At 47.0% G+C, this 21,510-nt stretch overlaps 1 protein-coding gene across 7 annotated transcripts in view; it reads right to left on the reverse strand.

Moving 5' to 3' along the window:
- The window catches only part of USP28 (ubiquitin specific peptidase 28), a 504,161-nt gene that overhangs the window by 71,588 nt on the left and 411,063 nt on the right, over positions 1-21,510 (reverse strand). For all 7 annotated transcript variants that reach the window (XM_086957384.1, XM_086957380.1, XM_086957386.1 and 4 more), the window contains one exon: positions 7,500-7,678. In XM_086957384.1, the coding sequence (XP_086813510.1) occupies positions 7,500-7,678 (179 nt within the window). The remainder of the gene's footprint in view (positions 1-7,499; positions 7,679-21,510) is intronic.

Here is a 21,510-nt window from a genome sequence, read left to right on the forward strand (position 1 = left end):
CTGTTCCTTAGTCTAAGTAAGCGTTTGAAGTGTCCTGTGACTTTGGGCTCCTTTGGATGCAGCGAAGGTTCCTCGCTTCAGCAGGGACCCGATTAAAAATGGGTCCTATATCAAAGGTTTACTTGGGACACATTTTGATCAATATAGTCAGCAAAAGCTTTACTTTTGTACGCCTAATCTTAAATGGAATACTGATCTGCGCATTTAACAACTTCTGTCAGGGCTATTTATAGAACGTCAAGTAAACCTTTGATATAGGACCCATTTTTAATCAGGTCCCTGCTGATTCAGGAGAGGATCACAAGGAGGGCCACACTGGCCAGCTGCCGAGAAGAGTGGGGCCCATGTGAGCCCCCAAGGTGGGCAGGAGCTGTCAGTCCCACCTGCCCCGCCTCCTGAAAATAATCCCTGCAGCGAGGAGAAAGGCCAAAGATGCAGAGAGCTACACTGATAAGCCCTCCAGCGATAAGACTTAAGACACTGGCCCGACTCAGGTCTCGGTCCCATTACTTGGAAGAACGCGCCCCGTCTGCTTGTGCTGCCCTGACATTCTGGGGATAAAGAGGGCCACATTCAAACGATAAAGAGCCCATCCATCAGGCTCCAACCTAAAGCTGTAACACACAACCACACTCAAAGAGACAGCTGCACACCGAGAGCTGCTAGTCCTGACTTGCGGTTAGTCATATCCCTGCAGGGGCCAAGAGAATACTTCGAGAGCATCATAGAAATGGAAGCTTCTCCCTGAAAAATAGACAAACCAGAAAAACAGCCTTTAAACACACCGGGGGTTTCCCTGCCTCCTCCTGTCCCCCAATCCCCCTTCCGTTTTGGGGGGTTGGGGGGGTGGGGGGAGAGTGGGAAGAGGCATTGGCCCATGATGGGGGAGGGGGTGGGGGGAGGGGGGGGGGGGGGTTAGGAGAAAAAATTAAACACTAAAAATGTCAGCCCACTACGGTTCCACCGTAATGGGCACAGCAGATTCATAGAAATCTGCGCCAGCATTGAGGCCTCCAGATGCGCCAGCACAATCTAGGGACACCCCACAAATCCTAATACGATTGGAGAGTTTTAAGCAGCTCTGGAGGCTAAAGTGGATACATTGACTACTGATCTCAACATTATGAAGGGTGATCACAAAAAACAGAGTGACCGACTAAGCCAAGCACTACACTGACAGAACTCGAACCCCAGTCGAAGGCCATCTCTAAGAAACTGCACGCCTTAAAGGAGCTAGTACAGATCCCAAAAAACAAGCTGAAGACACCAAAGGGAGGGCATAGTAGGCCAATCTGAAAAAATAATTAAAAAATAATAATAATAATTTTTTTAAAAAAAATACATTGAGAACCCTAATGTCACCTTCTTAATTGAACATGGACTCCATGAGTAAGCTTGCCCTCACGGCCTCTCCCTATGTTTACAGGTGGATATTGCCACAGAAGACAAATTGTAGCAAAAATCCTTAACTATCCGGACCAACAAGACCTCATCCTCAGCACCGCCTAGAAGAATGGCCCACGGATGGCGGACAGTTCCACAGTGATACTCCCAGACTTCAAACTGGCGGTTTAATGTCAAAGGCCGTCTTTCCTGGGAGTCAAAAAGCACATATGTGAACTAGGCTCCAACATACGCACTACTCTTCCTGGGTAAACTGAAAAGTGACAATAGCCGAAAAAATCACTTTTTTATATCGCCAGAAGAAGGCTGGCCATGGATCATTCAGCTGCACAAGGAACCAAGGAGCTGGTAAAACACTCCGACTAGTCCCCACCACACCCAATGGTCGGCGCGGCCTATGTATGCCAGAAAGCAGAGAGACGGGGCTCATACAGAGACCCTGACCAATCAACAGATCCGTGCTGATCAGAAGTCGTGGAGGCAGAAGTGGCAGTAATCTGGACCAGGAGATCACTACCGGACTCCGAGAGTCCAGTGGAGACCTGTTGAGCTCTGAACTGAGTGACACTCCCAATATCCTTACCCTGTGTGCCTCCACAAACAGCAGAAGAACTCATGTGAGACTTGGACACAACGTCTAAGTAGTATCAGTTACCCCTCCGATTTCAATCGTCCACCCAACAAAGCTGGTTCTTCAGTCTCACGGCCCACTCAAGCAGCATTACGCACCCGACTCATGTTACAAATCACAACGCTACTCTTTGCAGTTTTGACAGTTCCCCAATTATCATTTTGGTCCAGCACGGTTTCCACACCAGACTGGGAGTTATTGTTAAAGGAGTGTTTGTTTCTACCTGGATGGTGTGTTCTATTGGGTCCCATAAACAGCGCACCCAAGAAACCAAAGCCAGAGAAGGACCATATAGCCAGCCTGGGGGTATGTGTAAGGCATGCCCTTCATTTACCACTTAGTCCCAATGACTAGCCTGGGTAAATACACAGTTCTTACATGGAACGTGTGAAGGTTGGACACCCTGTGCAAGGGCTATGGAGTGCAAGCACAGCTGAAAAGACAGGGGGCCCAAACTGTGTTCCTACAAGAGACCCATCCAACAAATGAGGGAGGTAGTAGACTAAGACACAAATTGCATGGCCAATTATACTGTACTGCCAACTTCTCTTTGGCAAAGAACCTCAGTGATCCAATGGTACCATTTTATACAGAAGATATATGAATCAACCCAGGTCAGGTATGTACAATTGAGATGTCAGCTAGACGGTTCCCCCTTGGTCTTGGGCAGTATATATGCCCCCAATGTTGACTAGTCGGCTATGCTGACATCCTTCTCTCAGAAAATGGCTGACTGGGCAGGCTTGCAATTAGTACTGGGTGGGGATTTTAACTCTGTCTTGAATACTTGCAGGACTGTTCCCATCCCCAGCAGCCTGGTGCCCCAGACCTCCTGCAATGCTAAAGCTTTACAGAACTGGGTGCAGGCTTGGAGGTCTTGGAAACCGGTAATGAAGGAATACTCAGTCTTATCACCCCCACATGAGATACTAGACTATATATTTGGTAAGAATCTCAGAACACAACTCCCTTGATGTAAAATTTTGATGGATATAAGCACCGACTCCCATCCCCACCAGGAAACTTCAGCCGTTCTAGCTGAAGACCCGATCATAGGTGACACATTGAATACTGCAGGCGTAAACTGCTTCCGAACCAACTTTAACACTACCTCATCTCACCCCACCGCCCCCATCGCCAGTAGAGTGAAAGGTGTTCAAAGTAGTATTCAGAGGCATCGGTCTCAGCACCATGAAGGGCGTCAGTGACACACCCCAAATGGAGCTTATACCCCTCTTGCCAACTGAACGTGTGCGTTTGGTTGATCTCACAATTGAGCAGATACTACAAAAAGCACCAAAAAAACAAATGCTTTATTACAGAGGATTTGGTGCCTGGACTACAACTGATATATTGTGAGCTCACATGCCGGAGGGGATACAGCTGGGCACCTGTTGGCATGGCTACTTCTTTATTTATAGCGTTTTGTATAGCGCAAACTTGACTCAAAATAATCAGATCGCTTTACATAGATGGCAAAAGTAACAGTTACATGAGTTACACGTGTTAAATACAATTACATCTAGTAGTCACAATACATAGCCACAGTATACATGAGAAGTATACAGTAAACCGTAGACCTCAACAGACTCACACACACGCATATTATCCATAAACTCGACTGAGGGCAGGGTGATTACCACAGAGGCAGGCATAAACTAAGCATTCCAGTAATATTATAAAGAACTCTACCACCCCAGTGGATGACAAGACCACAGAAGTTTTCCTGCTAGAACAGCGGTCCCCGGACCTCCCGGTGAATTTGTTTGAGTCTACAGGCCACAATCACGGAACAAGAAATCGGGGAAGCCATCCGAACTGCCGACAGGCAAGATACCAGGATCTGACAGATGGCAGTGGAATACTATGCAGCCTTTGTGGTGGTTCAAGTGTCCAAACTCAAGGACATGATACGAAACACTGCTTGCAATGGGCAACCTTCCTGGTACAAACTACGACGTAATAGTGCCATCGATCCTGAAGCCTGGATGGTACCCGACTAAACTCTTCTCATCTCAATCCTAAACAAGGATTACAAAATATCGAGTAACATCTTAGTGGGGAGACTGCTTCCGATCCTTCCTCTGATGATTCAAGCTACCGGAATGGATTCATCACATTATGGAGAAGGTCCCCAGGGAATGGCCTTGAGTGGCGTGCTTATCTCTAGACCTCGACCAGGTGTTAACACACTCAAGATGGCCATAACCCTTTGAAACCTTTGACTGATTCGGACTGCCTCATCAACCCAACAAATGGACAAGACTCCTCTACAGCACCCGCAAGGCAAGGACGAAGACAGGTCAATATATATCAGAAGAGTATACAATAGCAAGGGTTTACAAGACAGGGCTGCACCCATCACCCTTATTTTTTGCACTGGCTATCAAGCCCTTGGCCATGCTGATACGGCGAAACAGTCCAACTGTTTTAACTTGGGGCATTCCCCCTCGATAACATCACACAATCCATAGAACTTTTCAGAGACGATATGCTCATGTGATGTGGAGTTCTACCTCACCCCAATATCACGATCTTACAGTCTTTGGCTAAGTCTCGGGACTAAGAGTTAATAATGCTAAATAACATGTCTTCCTGCTCACAAAAGATGCAGTGCAGAGAATGATTTTACTTGGAGACCACAGTCTGCACTGGGCTGTCGCCATGTTTCGTCATCAATATATAGAGAGAGCCCATGGGCAGAGCCATGCAAGCCTTACGGGCCCAGGTGACCACCTGGGCTTTTTAGCTGCTCTCTGTTTTGAGCCACATAGCAATCACCAAGATGGTAATGGTTCCAAGATCACTCTGTTATTTTGCAAACTTTACCTTGTATTGTGGAAGACGTACTTCAGTCTGTTAGACTCCCTATTGATAACCCTCATCAGGGAGGCGGAGAATACAACTGGCAAAGCTGAGACTACCACTGATTAAGGAAGGATGTCCCCACCTCGCCTTATACAGCTATTAGCGAGCAGTCAAGCTCCAGTAGCCAGCCAGGTAGTTGGTGAGAACTCATCTACACGAAACCGGATGTTCGGATACACAGGCCCAAGCTGGAGTACTGAACAAGCTGTTTAGCTACGGGGGTGGTAGAGTACTGGGGTCCCCAATTTTGATAACCATGTACAAAAGGGCTATGCTTACACAGGCTCTAATGTACCATTTGCCCAGCTCAGTTAGGACTCCCAACCGAGTCAGGACCTCTTTCAGTCCAGGAGCTAGAGGCGTGGGGGGGGGGGGGGGGGGGGGAGACTGGACTCCACACTCTGGGGGATCTCTACAAAGAGGATAAACTAATGGACTTCACACACTGTATGGTCAGTTTAATTTCCTGCAAGGCCAGTTTCTCCGTTATGGGAAGATTAGAGGCTCTCTAAGGAGGTGCTGGGAAGAACCCTAAGCATACCTTCACAAATGCCTTACTACAAACAGTACACACTATGGGGTAAAAGGCCATAGATTGACAACCTGGCTACACAGAGAAATCAGAGATCATACCAATGTATACCGGCAAACACTTAGAGAGTCATGGGAGGGGCTCTCAAGGAGAGCATTTTATGACAAGGAATAGCAGAGGGCCTTGGTATACCACTGAGAAGTCTCCAGAAACACCAGATTTTGAGCTATTTAGGGCCTATTTGATTACACAGCAAATTGGCAGCGTGTTTCCACTGCCATGTACCGTCTGTGTCCGTTGTCATTATGCCCTTGCAGACTTTAGACGTGTTCTATAGGACTGCCCGGCACCGCAACGCTACTATAAGTGAGTCGGCGCGCATCGGCAGCTGTCATGGGCAGATCAAAATTGAAATCCATTGAAGTATTCTTAAAATGGCACGTCCCGAGAGCCCCCATACACAAAGTCACACCCAGGTTTATCCTACTCCTGTTGGTCAAGCAATTCAATCACAATGCTGCGAAAATCCACTTGCACTCCCCCTTGCTCCCCCACCCCAGCCATCTGGGGCGACCTGACAAATGAACGCGGTGTTCAGGGCGGAGGCGCTCCACAAGCAAGAAAACAGATGCATGCAGTGGAATACAATTGCAGACCAATGGAACGCTTTAGTGCATGCACAAACACTAAGGAGAAGACAACGATCGCCGTCCATAACCAGGTCAGGGCAGTTCCCTGAAACACTGCCAAATCTACAACAGTGCACCCTAAACCGAAAACCCTAGAAATATGTTTTAGGGAATGGCCCTCCATTAAGAAACTCCATAACTGCCTGGTTAGATATCGGACTCAGGGTAGAGAGAGCCCCAAGACCAGATGCCTCAGAGGAGGAGAGCAGGACTTACCCCCTGTTCGCACTGGTCAACAACAATCCCCTCACACACTGATGCTGAAATAGGAAGCCCTGAGACAATTCTAGGGCCCACATTGTTCCAGGTGGTTTTCCCAGAGGCAGCTGTACTTAACAAAATTGCTTGTTTGGAAGATGATGCATGTCTCTGGAGTGGGAGCAAGTGAATTTTGGCACTGGACAATAAATAGTACTGTACAAGAAAAAACGTATATTCTATATAGCCCATCATAATGCCTGTATACTCGCTTTATTCATGTTGATTCTCCACCTTTGGCGGGGCTTCGTAAAAGGCAAAGCTCTGGGGGGGGGGGGAGGGGGGGGGAGGCTACACACTTTTCTTCAACTAAGGTGACGAGAGCCATATCAAGTCAGCTCATCATCAACACACCTGTAAGGTTGGCTTATCACCAACATCACAGTCAAGTGTTGCAGACTGTCTGCCTTGATAGACATATCACACTGCAAGCAATTCTCTGCACCAAAAGGAGTCAGATTCGCTGACCAAAGTACTCCTGTTGCTAAAAGTGCAGCGAGGATGCCATCAAAATGTAACCCGCTCCCTGCCCATGGACACCACCTGTAAACCCTGGTAGTAGAAAGCTTCCCAGCTACTTGATCCCTCTGACTGTGGCTGGCACTCCTTGATACAAGCTTGTCTGGCGGCATCATCCAATAGCTGTGTCAGGAAGGAGTGTGCTATGGGTTGGAAAAAGTCAACCACTGGAAGGCCACTGGCCAATCCTGGGAAAAGGCTCGATCTACAAAGACAATACTTTCCTGCACATTGTTTGCAAAGTCTGTTTCATTTGTTTACTAGAAATCAATGTAACTGTACTACCTGGAGGGCCTTAAGTTATCCCTCCTGTTAACAGTACTCAATCTTATTTTCATTTCGTCCAAAGCCAGCACTTAAATATGCTTTTTGAGGTCAAAGTGTCTCTTTTAAAATACCAGAATGCAATTGCAATGGCCTAATGTGTGTGATATGCTGTCAATGTATTACCCCATTCATTCTTTCTAGATGGTCTAGTTTATTAGGCTATATTTTTGTCAAGAATGTAATTGCTTTTTAAAAAAAAAAATATCACAAAGATGTGTGCCAGGTTTCATGTTTGGTTAGATATTGTACTACTTAAACTTAACTAACCTACCTTTCGTCATAGCTGAGGTTTCTGTCCGCAAACTGTTCTAGAAGGGTGCGTTCGATTACACGGCCTGGAGCAGAATTCTGGAAGAAGTAGACAAGGACGTGCTGAAGGCGGGGGTCATTGTGTGGAGTGGGTGCTTCTTCTGACAAAAGATGCAATCGAGAGTACTCTTCACGAAATGCCTGCCAAAAAATGGGGAAATATTTACATTTTGATGCACTAAAGCAGTTTACAATTGTGGAATTCAGGACATTCTAGCAATATATTAGCAGTTTAATAAAAGAGAGTTAACAGCCAAGTAAAGAATGAAAAAGCAGTGGCATCTCTTTCCAGTATTAATGGCCAAATGCTCCAACAATGTACTAAATTAACAAGTTACTTACCTTCTGTAACGCTCTTTCTGGTGGAAAGTCGATCTAACCGCAGATTTCTCATTTTGGGAATATTTCCCAACAGAGTCAGACTGGATCTTGAAACTCAAAAGTAGTTCTACAAGCCAGTAGGTTGTGTTGTGTGGCTCTGCACGAACATTGTGCCATTCTGGACTGTATATAAGCACCATACAGGAGCTCTGATGTCTGTTTCTTTCTAGGGCTTGTCCATACCCTCATATGAAAAGCCCATCAGCAAACCGGCTTGACCATTGTGCAGGTCTCTAGGTTGGGATTGATAGAAAAAGAGGCCATTCCACAGAAATTGGAAGAGACAGGCCTACAATACAGTCTCCAGGACAGACAGACAGAACCTGAGTCACAGTGAGCATCTTGCATTTTTCCTTTTTCAGGATGTAATTGTGAGGTTGTAGTTCGGTTATAGGGTGGAGGCCTCCGTCCTTTTTTGATACCAGAAAGTAGCAGGAATAGCAAGCACAACCTAATTCTAATGCTGGCACCCTCTGATGGCTACTTTTGCTAGAAGAGCCAGCACTTCCTGCCACAGGAGCGAAAGGTGGTCTTCGATCATCCAATCGGGTGATGATGGAAAGGTAGTGAGTAACCCCGATAGACAATCTGAAGCACCTAATGTAATCTACCACCACTGGGACAGATGATGCTCAACCCAGCCACCAACTGAGTGGCCAATTATGATATGAGGGCATATTGAAAGGAGCTCTGAAGGTGCAGCTGCCAGGGGGAAGGGGAGATTGGGTAGACCAATGGCAGTGGTGGCTAGGGGAAAAGCAAACGGCTGATAGCCCCCTACTGTAGCCGTAGACAGTGGCTGTCGCAGAGCCATGGAGAGCCCCAGTGACCTAGCGGTAGCCCTACTGTCATGACACATTCAAGTGCGGAATCCACTTTGTCGCCTAAAAGTTGCCCTCGAAGCACATGCCTGGACATCCCCAAAAAAGCCAGTAGTCCTCAATCAGGCGTGATGTTGGAGCACCACAGAGAAAGCAATGGCTCTGCCCAGTGAGTCTATCGTATCCAAACCTCATCTAACTGTGAACTTTACTGTGTACCTCCTATTAGCAAATGCTTGGTAGACTATGGCTCGGGCGTTCTCCGAGTCCATGATCAGCACTTGTGCAACCATATCCAATACAGTATGGGACTAGCGACCCATTGAGCATGCAGTGTTCACTTACCCAGTACAAAACTGGGGAATAGAATATCCTTTTCCAAAAGGTATCTAGCCTCTTGTGGTGTGGAGGCCTAAACCACCAAGTTTCTCAGGGGTGAGATGCTGATTGAGGAAGCCTTTCCCCTGAAGCGGGGGAAAGACGGCAGGCAATGCTCCTATGCACAAGAGTGCCTGTGTAGGGCTTAGCCCAGGCCTTGAGCAAACCATCAGTAAGGGATTCAATGAAGAGGAGAAGCAGTGGTTCTGAGGGGGACACCCAAGGTTGAAGTACTTCTGTCAGATGTTGGTCTTGACCTCTAGCGGGGACAGTGTCAGGCCTAGAACCTCAGAAGCATAACAGACCACCATCACAAAGGAGGCCCATTCCTCAATAGCCACAGTGGGAGGAGAGAGGCGGCCAGGGCCTAGTGGGGTATCTAGACCTCTGTCATCAGCCAGCTCCTAATAACAGTGGTCCTCTGCCATGAACTCTCCTATTGGTCGGAATAACCATAGGGATCCTCAGATCACCTCCAATCACGTTCCTCAGAGGCCCTTCGGAAAAACAGGGCTCCATCTCAATCTAGGCCATGTCGGCCTGGGTGGCGTCAGAACAGACATCGGGAGATGCCGTGCAGCTCTGAATCAGAGTCTGGAATAACGATGGGTTCGGTGCTGGAGATGGCGCCACATGCCTGGAGGAGGTTGCAAAGTCCCCGCCAGTGGTGATTCAGATCCAACAAAGGATCCTATGGGCCCGACTGGTGCCGAGGGTGAACCCACCGGTGGTACACCAGTTGTAGTCCCTCTAGAATCCATGGTCAAGACTGGCGCCGATGGTGAGCCCGCAGGCGGAACCCCAGGTGGAGTCCTTACAGAATTCCTGGGGCCCGAAGGCTCTAGAGAGATCCAGCCACCCAATAATGAGGCTCATGGTCTCAAAAAATTGGCAGGATAATGTTATCTACTGGCGTACAATGACTGCTCAAAAATGTATGAATCTAGTAGGAAGTTGGGGAAATATTAGATGGCCTCCCCAGCATAGAAGTGATCCATACATGACCACCATCAGCTGTGGGTGGGGAAGTAGATGGTTTTGCCTACTAGTTCAATCACAGTCCAGCAGCCACCACTGAAGATCTTTTGCAGCCTCCTCCAAAACCTGGATAGATTCCAATAGGTTCCCCTGGTGGTGTGCCCACTGAGACTTCAGGTCCCACTGAAGAGCCCACATGTGTTCATCTGGTGTGCTGACTAGCAGGGTCTCGGAGGCCAATAGACTCAGCAGCCTCAACGCTATCCTCACAGAGAGCCATAATTGAGATTGAAACATTAAGATCATAGCTTGTATGTTGTAGATTCTCTGCTGTGGCTGGAAGGCACTAAACTGCACCATACCCAGGATAGCTCTGGTGAATAGGAGTGTCTGCAGAGGAGTCGGTGTGACTTTGGCGTGTTGATAGTGAACCTCAATATTGTTAGGAGGATCGCAGTAGCCTGAAAGAGGTCTACAACAGGCCTGGGGCAAGCCTGCCTTCAATAGTCAGTCATCGAGTTACAAGAAGAGTGGTACACCGGACCTCTGAAGGTATGTTGCATTCACGTTCATCACTTTTGTGAACACTCGGAGGGCACTGGTAATGCCAAATGGGAGCACTGCACATTGAAAAAGCTCCTGGCCTACTGAACCACAGGAAACATCTGTGGGTCTGCAATACTAGAATAAGTAAATACATAATCTGCAGGTCCAACACTACCATCCAGTCTCCATGATCCTGGATCAATAAGACCTAGGCCAGTGTGAGCATCTTAAATTTGTCCTTCTGTAGGAAGGAGTTGAAGGTGGAGATCTACAATAGGATAAAGGCCTCCGTCCTTCTTTGATACAAGGAAGCAGCAGGAGTAATACCCAGTTCCTACTACTTCAGAGGCCTGATCCCTCTCTTTTGCTCCTTTGGCCATAGAAGAATGCACTTCCTTTTGCAAAATAAACAAGTGTTCCTCAATTAGCTGCCTTGAGCGGGGAGGAAGGTGCAGTGGGGTAAGAGAGAAATGCGCTGGCGCAGCCCCACCTGACAAGTTGGAGGACCCATGCATTTTAAGTGATGCCATGCCACCATTTGAGAAAATGACTGATCTTGCCAGTGTGGGTATGCGTCAAAAAAGACGTTTTGTTGTTGCCGATGAGGCGGGTACTGTACTGCTTGTTGTCTTTGATGACCTGAACGTTATCTCTGGATGCCGCAGCCTCTGCCATGAAATGGGTGAGAAGGTTGTCGTGTTGGAGGAAATATCTGTCATTGGCAGTATTGCAACTCAGGTAGCATTTCCACAAAAGGGGCGAAACTGCTGAGGGAACTGCCTTTTAGGGGGGAGACAGCTGCTGGGAATTCATTGCGGCACAAATCTCCTCGAAGAATGCTAGGGAAGATTCAGCTTTCTTACCAAAAAGGTGAAACTCATCTTTTGGCCTATCCATTAAAGATGCCTGGACATCCCCAGAGAAGCCTGTAGACTTCAGCCAGGAATGGTGCAGAAGCACCACACTCTTACCAACATCCAATGAGTCAGTGGTGTCAACACCAGACCATCTAATAAATTCCGCCACTCCTAGCCACCCGATATGGTTTGGGTTGAAGACGCCTGTAGGTCCACAGTCATCAAGAGTTGTGGGAAAAGCATTAGGGTGGACTCTGCTGGTGCATGTCTCGACCACCAGAATATCCGGTGTAGGGTGTTGTATAAAGAAGTTAGGATAGCTGGGTGCTAGTCTGTGACAATGAGTAACATACCTGTTGACCGGGGGCGCAGAGTATAGCTTTGCCCAACTGCCCAAGAGTATCCCTTAAGCCTCATTGAACGGCAAGAAAGGTTCAGCAAGTGCACGGCAATCCTGAAGTTAGAACCTCGGTCATGACAATAGTTTTGACGTCAAATGTAGGGAGCTGCAGGGCAAGGACATATGCAGTCCACCTCAAAAGAGGCACTTTCCTTTGTGGCAGGACCCGGGGCGAGACAAGTCCAGTGTCTGGGGAGGAATCCATACCACTGGTTTCCTGCAATATATCATTCCCAATTTTTCATGTTGTATTGTGGGACAAATTCATCCCCTTCCTTGTAGTCATGAGTGTCTTAATCTGATCCAAAGAGGCGATGCAAACTATAAGCTCTGCCATGTGGTAACGGTAAGGTATCCAAGACGGAATGATTGGCTACAGGCTGTGCTTCGTGGGATAATAAAGAGTGGCCTCAGTAGAGATCAAAATGAAGCTGGTTTGGGGTCAGAGACCACTAAAAATAACTGCTCCTTTTCCAGCACTTAAATCGATACATAACACAAAACGGATTCAATAGGCACAGTTAGCTTAATCTCTGGGACCTAACTCTATTTAGGGCTATTGATGGGGATATGTCCATGGATCTATGGAGGGTGTGGGTTGCCAGGAGGTGGGGGACTGGTACCCCGGAGAGGTTTTCATTACATTACCGGAGGCTCAGGAGACCTTTGATGTGGGGGCAGGCCACTTCCTTCATTATGCCAAGCTGTAGAGTGTTGTGCTGGAGGTTTTGGCTGGTTTTCCTGCGGCTCCTCAGCCCTCCCTGATGCTAGGTGTCCTGCTTTGATGGGGAGGCATCTCATCTCCTTATTTTACAAGGCGATCCATGGTGACATGGCGAATGCCCAATACACTTCCCAGGGGGGCTTAAAAAAGGTGAGCTGGTAGAGCCCATTGAAAAAGATGACTGGGGGCGCACGTGTAGGTTGGCAGGGTGGGTGTTCTGCAACCATTGGTTTAATTTGCTTCATTTTAATTTCCTGCATCGCACTTATGTGATCCCTAGGCACCTGAAAAGGATGGCCCCAACGAGGGAAGCGCAATGTGCACATTACAGAGAGCTGGGGGTCACCTTTCTACATTTGGTCTGGGTGTATGCAGTGATTCAAGCTATTTTGGAGGGATGTGGTGCCTAAAATAGCGGAGGTGACTGATAGTAACATTCCTCTGACACCGTTGGCCTGCCTCTTGGGGTGGTGGTTAAACCCAGGGGGGCGCTAGATTCACAATAAGCTGGCCCAACTTGCTCAGTTATTGGCCAAAAGGCGAGTGGCCATTGGATGGATGGGCACCCGGGTACTGCTGGTGTCCTCATGGTAGCAAGATCTCCTTGAATGAAGGGTGGCTGAGGTAATGCATATGCGTATTGCCCAAACCGATGAGGGTGCCTCAGATGCGATTGTGTTGTGGGGGTATCTTCACAATAAATTTGAAGAGGAGGATGTCTCTGGCTCGGAGGAGGGTTCTGATGGGGTTGGATGATGTGTGTGCTCTTGGTAATGTGATTTTGGCAGGCAAGTTTGTATAACTGTAATATTTACTGTATAATTAGCTTGATGACTTGGCTTCGATATACTCTTGTCCCCTAAGCGGTTATATGCATCTGGTGTTTCAGTTCAGCTGTGTAACTGCTATTTTTCTTTTTTCAATGTACTGTCCTGCGATATGACTGGAATTTCTCCTCCTCTTAGAATGAAGCCATGCACGGCTTGTGTGTTTTCTGTTTTTTTACATAAAATCAATAGAGTTAAAAAAAAAAAGAGGCACAGATGGTGCCATGGGTGAATCTGTAAGCCGGACCCCCAATGGAGGCCTCTGCAGATCCTGTAAGCCTAAGGGCGTGCCAGAGGGAGCCTGAAGCGTGCCAAAAATGCATAGCATGGCCTCCATAAAGGACTCTGCTGCGATTTCGCCGACAGACCTAGAAATTCAGGCTTCATCAGGACCAAACTTTAAACTGGCGGTTGAGGAGTTCAGGAGCGAGACAGAGGCACAATGATGCCCTCACGTCCTCTTTGTTGTTTGAGAGTGGCGATGAAGTGCAGATTCGGACTTCAATTTTGTGTGCTTCTTTCTGGACTTACTCAGAGTCTTTGTCTGTGACCAGGACCTGCCGCATTGGAACCTTCCTGTGGTAGCTTGGTATCACCATGGCAGGGACCTGGGGCACCATGATGTTACCTGGTATGTGCTACCTAGGTGATGAAATGAGATGAGCAGTTGTGCTGAAGGGCAGTTGAAGGATGGATGGGATCTCCTATGGAACCTTGTCTGGCAACACTATGACCCAATGTCTCCTTTAGCTGAGCAGCGTACTTCAATTGCTGCACTTCCTTTCCAATCTGACCGGACACTGTGCAGTCTTCCGATGCTTGGTCACTTAGATGTTCACCTTCAAGTTTTGTATGGCCTTAGGGTTCACAAGAAGTAAGGAGGGAGTAGGACTTGATTGGTAGGTCCAGCACACACGCTCCTACGACATCATAGTAACCGAAAAAGGTATGCTGGTCCTTAAGAGTGAGAAAGAAAGGGGAGAGAAAAGTGGCAGCTGTCAGTCGGAGTTAAGTGGGACTGATCACAAGATTGAGGATAGGACTGATCATAAACAATAGCCCTCACACACCCAGAAGGGAGTCATGCTTCATCATCGGGCAGCTCCTCGTTGGAAAGGCAGTGCAATGCCCAACGGGCGGTCAGAAGGATCATTAGTCCTAAGGACAGCCACTATCCTTTATTTACTCATGCCAAGGGGACCAGTGTATTAAAATAGATTAGGTACCCCTTAGACAAGTGGTACTCAAAGTACGGCCCGCGGGCCAATGGCCGCCCGGCTGACCTCTCTTTGCGGCCTGCAGAAATTCCTCTGGGAAAGATCAGCAGAGAAATAAAAGCTGCCCAAGTTTCGTTTTTTCTGTCATTTTTACTAACAAAGCAACTTTGTTTTCCAGTTCTGGGTGTTTTTTTTTATAGACTAAATTCAGATCGGGGACTCGAGACTTTTGAAGACGAAAATGGCTTTATATTAGCTATCTCCCACCTAAAATTGCCTCAGTTTTAACATAAGCCAATTTGGAAAACAGATTCCTCTGGTTTTTTTCTTCAATATCTCCCATTTTCCAATTTTTAAGGTGTTATTTTTAACTGTCCCGATAGTCTCCCATCCCTCCCTGTCTCCCCGGGGATGGCCCAGTATCGATGCAGCCCTCAAGCACATCCCAGACTATACTTTGTGGCCCCTGAGAAAATATTCATGAGTACCCATGCCTTAGACATTTTTGACCACTCACTTTACCACTCTACACCCACAGCACTATCACAGATACTCATCACGGCAACCAACTTTAAACCACTCTGGCAAAGAACCCCCACGAGGGGCATATTGGGCATTGCAACTCCTGCCCAACGAGGAGCTGCCCGATGATGAAGCATGACACCTTCTGGGTGTGTGAGGGCCATTGATTCTGATCAATCGGATCCCCCAATCCTGTTTATCAGTTCCCCTTATCTCCAACTGGCAGCCATCACTTTACTCTCCTCTTTCTTTCTCTCGCTTAAGGAACAGCATATTTTGTTTTGGTTACTGAGGCCTTTGGGTCCATCAGGGCACTGTAGTCATGCTCTCACCCCATGCACGACAGACATACCTCTGGAAAATCGGTTTGCAACAGTCCCTACAAGTGTTGAACCCTGTTGTTTTTGGAGGTGAAATATTTCCTGTGCACACTGGTAAAAAATTTAATTTGAGTAGAGCTCTAAATTCACGTCTGAAGGCGAGGAAATAAAGCAACTGACACCAGAGCGTCTAGATTGCTCTTATATGCAAGCTCCACTTGTCGCTTCTTGAGCAAATGACGTTTGTAGAACAACAAGACGCCACCTACAGGCGAGCAGTAAAATCAGTGCTTAATTTATAAAAGAATTAGTACTGCTGGCAAAGCTCTGCTCAGAAGCCAGCGGCAAGCGCTGTTAAATGTCACAGCGCCAAATAAGAAGGCTACTTGTCTTGAAACCACCTCATGCCTCTTTAATTTACTAACAGACATTCCTAGCTGTTTTATCTCACTGTTGCATGTTCCTGCTTTCTCCGTTTGTGACCGTTTTCCCGTTTTTCTCTTCCTTCCTCTTTGTGTGTTTTTAATTTCTTGCACTCCGATGAGGAAGAATAAATAACGGACACCAAAAAGAAGTGCAGGTGGGCCCCACTGGCAACCACCAGCTAAACTTAAGCTCTGTGAATAATACTGTGATTAAGATTCTGCATCCAGTCGAATGACTGGGGAAATACTCACAAATAGAGGAATATGCAGTCTGAAGTATCCACCAGAACTAGTTTTTTCATTGTAATATCACACCAGCTAAATAAATAGGCAAGTCATTTGGTATATTATTAAAAAAAACACTAGCAAACATGTATGTATAAGGGGTGGACAGAATTTTTATTTCATCTGCAGTGTGTTGCAAATTGAAAAAAGTTTCCACATAGCGAATTTTGCGAAGTCACGTAGGGGCACATGCATCATAGTTACAATTTGTGATTACCAAATAGCGATTATTAACAAATCGCTATCTGGTAATCGCAAATGCCTATGCATGAAGGAATGGCCGAAAAAATTGTGATTCTTTAATATTAGCTAAAAGCGATTCGGTAATTGTGATTCACTGTTAGATAATGAGCCTCTATTCATCCCTATGGGCATTGCATTCGCTAATTGCGATTACCAACTGTTAATTGCAAATAGCGAATGCAAATCAATGGGTGCCCGGAGGCCTAAGGCCCCCGTGAAGCACCCCACTAAAAAAAGGTGTGCGCGCACATGTAAGGCACACACATGCCCTAAGGGCATGTGTGTGCTACATGGCACTTTGAAAAATGCATTTGTCAAAGAATGCACATATTACCATCAACTTGAAGTTGATGGTAATTAGCATTTCCTAAATGCACAGTTCGCATTTAGGAAAGGCTACATGCATCTGCAATACCTGAATTGCGAATGACAAAACCTACATGCATTGGAAAAGGCCTTTTTCCATTCACAAACGGGCCGTTTGCGAACAGAACAAGGCTTTTGCAGGTACCCCTACATCTCTTGAAACAAAATGTAAAAACAATATTCCTTAAATCACACCCTGCCAAACCAGTGCTTCCCCCTGCCTTATTTAGCGATGTGGAATCAGACCGGTTTCCAGAGGCAGGCTTCAACTGACGCTCCCCGTACCAAACCCTTTGTTGATGGCCCATATGTCATCAGGCTTCCGGCTAGTGAACATGACATAACCTGCACTCCGATATTACATTTGTGCTGCTCAGAACCATGGAGTAAGGTGTGGCGTTTCAGACAAGAAAATGCATAAATGTTTCTTAAGGGCACACGAGCTGCAGGCGTGCTACAGGAAGCACAAGAGTTTCTGGAAATGCTTTGTGCCTGCAGATTAATATAGCCATGTTGACAAACTTAAGTCCACAAACTAAGGAAACTGCAGAGATCGCCATGTTTTCTCCTGGGGACAACAAAGGAAGGCTGTTAAATACAGTAAAAATGCAAGAACATGTTTAATGTGGCAAAGACCAGCTCAACGGAAAAGCTGTAAAATGTTGGTATGAAAAATTCTCATTAGCACAGTGCTTACATCTCATTAATAAACACGCTGAGGCAATGCTCAATTTGTTTTATAGCACGACTGTTTCCAAAGGTAGAAACAAAAACTATGGATTCTGGCGCGTCAGAATATCAGAGTGATATCCATCCAGTGTGCTTTCAGAAATCCTCCTGCCGCAGATGATAAACCAATAGAAATGAACAATGTGAAAAGAGAAAGCAATTTACAAAGTTGTGTGTACCACTCCAACGGCTCCAGCGCGTGTCTACGGCGACTGTGTCAAATGCCACAAAACTCCTTTTCGGTACCAGCAGGCGGGGGAATTAGATGTGTATCCACTGCATGATTTATCAATTGACCCTGCTTTCAGCAGGAAATATAATAACCCGCTTGTCTCTTCGACTGAAATTTAAGGAGTTTACAGCCGGCTACGGTTATGGAAAATAGCTGGCTAATTTCTTGCCTCAAAAGGTCACAATCTGTGGCCAATATGGCGGATACAGCTCCGGTACCTGAATTATAGCCAAGGAGCACGAGCAGATGGTTCAACAGGAGCTACACCTTTATCAGCCCACCAGGGACTGCAAACACCACCTCGTCAGCACTCCGAGCCCCAGCCAGCTTTCTTCCAAGCTTCGAATGACGACGTGTCAAAAGTAACAGGGCTACGATCTGAAACATGGCTCCTCTAACCGATAGCTATTTACTTACAAAGTAGGAACCTAGGTGCATGTTACTTCAGCAACGAAAATAGAAGCTAAAAAATAAATTAGCATACTTTTGCATACTGAGTAATATTGTTGCTGCTGGTGCTATGGGAAGTGTTACAGCGCCTAAATATTTCAAGTTCCTTATACGTACTAAGACAGCTTGTTTTTGTTCCGCAGAGAGCCAAAGGGCGCTGCTGACTCGGGAATGCACGATATGTCTCTCATTGAAGACGTGGGCTTGGATGAAAAAGCTGTTAAAACAGGCTGGGGTCCAATTTTACCTTTGCGATTTCAGCAAGAAATCGGAATTTAAAGCCTCTACTCCCGAGAGAAGGCAGATGCCTGTTGGTAACTCATTATTACAATCTAGCCGTTTTTCTTTAATGTGTGAGTTCGGGTCGAGTGCGTGCAAAATTCATGCGTTTGTGCATTACCAATAGAATCAATAAAAAAATGCAGGTCTTGCATACCTGTGCACACAGCAAAATCATTCCAAGGGCAGAATTGCTTCCATTTTTTAAGACTAACTTCAGTTTGTGGCCAGAGGTCATACTGGGGTCTTTCTCCTCTGCAACCTCTGCCTTTAGCCATAGATTGCCACGAATTTCCATTCTTTCACTAAGTCTCGTTATCATCTATAAGTCCCTACCAAGGGTTAAATTAGGAACCCACGAACTTTGTAGTAGCCATATCTAACACAAGTTGAAAGATGTTCTGACATGAATGCAGGGCAAGTGGCTCTTCTAGTGCAGCAAGACATCTGTAATCTTGCTAACGAGTCCCATAGACTATTACTCCCTTACAGTCACATGCCCTAAATTACTGGGCACCCACCCAGAAGAGTATAGTGTATAGCACCTAAAAATACCACTGTGAGGAAGGTTTAATTTCCAATCAATGAAACAATAGAAACCCTAGAAAATCCCCTTTAACAACAACAAATAAGTCACTTACCTTTGGAACGATATATCTGTAAGAAACATTAGTTAGTTATAGATTCCTTACCTTAGCATTACCCCCAGGCATCGGACTGGATCCGTTAAGTTTTTCATCAGCATTACACATGCGCGCCGGAAGGTGACGTCGGTCGGTTCGGCGTTCGTTGTTGGTGTCGTGTCTCCGGGCTACTTAGACGCTGCCCTCCTGCGCGGACGTCAGTTCTATACACGACTTTTCGCACCAGAAACGCAGAGCCGTGCAAGACAAGGACCACTGGTGCACAAAACTAGGGCCCTGAAAAGACAACCTTAACCATAGAAATCAGTTCGCAGAACGAGGAGGATGGGTGGGGCGCTAAGGAATCAATCACTAACTAATGTTTCTTACAGATATATCGTTACCGAAGGTCAGTAACTTGTTCATCTGAAAGAAACATGTTAGTTATAGATTCCTTACCTTAGAATTGATACCCCAGCAATACCAACCCTGGAGGTGGGTCTGCGAACCAAGATCACACCAGGAAGTCCTGGAGAACAGAAGGCCAAAGAAGCCATCTCTCCGGACTTGACTGTCAAGGCAGTAGTGTTTCGCAAAAGTCTGTATCGAAGCCCAGTTAGCTGCCCGACAGATGTCATTCAGAGGAACGCCTCGTCCCAGAGCAGTAGTTGCCACTGGAGGCTCCTTTTTTGCCAAAGAATAACAGGGTTTGATACACAAAACGACACATCGGGAGATAGTCCGCTTGCCTAAGACCCCAACCTTTCTTGGCGCCCACATATCCAACAAAGAGCTGGTCATTCACCCGGAACTGTTTGGTGAGATCCAGATAAAAGGAAAGCGCACGTTTTGGGTCCAGACGGTGGAGCCTCTTTTCCTCCTTCGAAGGATGCGGATGCAGAAAGAAGGTGGGAAAAGTGATAGTCTGCCCAATGTGAAAGGCAGTGACAACCTTGGGCAGAAAGGACTGACTTGTCCCAATGACAACTTTGTCCGATGCACAGATAGAAAAGGAGGCTTTGAAGAAAGCGCCTGGAGCTCATTCACTCGTCTGGCAGATGTGATGGCCACCAGGAATGCAGTTTTGAGATTTAAAAGCCTCAAAGGACAGTTGTGAAGCGGCATAAAGGGAGCACACATTAAATACGTTAAAACCAGGTTCAAGTCCCACTGAGGCATAACAAAGGGAATAGGAGGAAAGAGATGGGTTATGCCTTTCAAGAAGCGATTTACAATCAGGTACTTGAAAAGGAAGGCTGATCTGGAGGCCGAAGGAAGGCAGAGATGGCAGAGAGATAGGCCTCGATAGTGCCCAGAGCAGAGCTCTGCTGGGCAAAAGAAAGGAGGAACAAGAAAACCTCAGAAAGAGCCGCTGGTGTGCACCATGCCACAAATGTGTTCCACTGACAAGTCTATACCGTCTCAGTGGAAGGACGCCTGGTTGCCAAGATTACATCATAGACTTCAGGAGGCAGGTCGAATTACGTCAACTGCAGCCGCTCAATCTCCACACAAGAAGGTAGAGGCTGGACAGGTTTGAATGGTGGAGGACTGTCCCCTGTTGCTGAGACAGAAGATCCTCCCGAACAGGCAGACAGGTCGGAGGATCGATGGCCATGTTGAACAGCTCAGGATACCAAACTCTTCGTGCCCAATCCGGAGCCGCAAGATTGACTTGGGCCCGGTTGTGCCTGATCTTCTTCAGCACTCTGGGCAGAAGTGGTATAGGCGGAAAGGCGTACAACAGACCGCAACTCCACTTGTGACGAAAAGCGTCCCTGAGCAAGTGTCGCCTTGGAAATTCTAACACACAGAATTGCTGACTTTTAGTGTTCTCTTCGGTGGCGAATAGGTCTAACCAAAGCTCTCCCCACTGGCGAAAGAGACCTTGCACCACCTCCGAGTGAAGACGCCATTTGTGATCCATCATGCACCCGCAGCTGGGTTCGTCGGCCCTGGAATTCAGTGAACCCGCCAGGCGTTGAAACACCGGGGATATGCCCTGAAGTTCCAGCCATGTCCAGAGGCGGAAGGCCTCCAGACATAGGGTTCATGACCCCACTCCGCCCTGTTTGTTGCAGTACCACATGACGGTGGTGTTGTCCATGAACACCTGCACTACTCTTCCCCGGAAAGAAGGAGGGAACGCCTTCAGTGTAAGACGGATCGCCCAGAGCTCCAGTCAAGTCAAGTCAAGTCAGAATATTTATATAGCGCGCTACATACCCAGAGGGTCTCAAGGCGCTTGAGGAAAGGTGGGGAATTACTTCTCGAATATCCAAGTTTTAAGTTGTTTTCTGAATGCTAGGTGATTCTGAGTGAGACGAAGGTGAGTGGGAAGTGAGTTCCAGGTCTTAGCTGCCAGGTTGG

This window comes from Lissotriton vulgaris, chromosome 2_1, assembly GCF_964263255.1.
Source record: "Lissotriton vulgaris chromosome 2_1, aLisVul1.2, whole genome shotgun sequence".
Taxonomy (NCBI): domain Eukaryota; kingdom Metazoa; phylum Chordata; class Amphibia; order Caudata; family Salamandridae; genus Lissotriton; species Lissotriton vulgaris.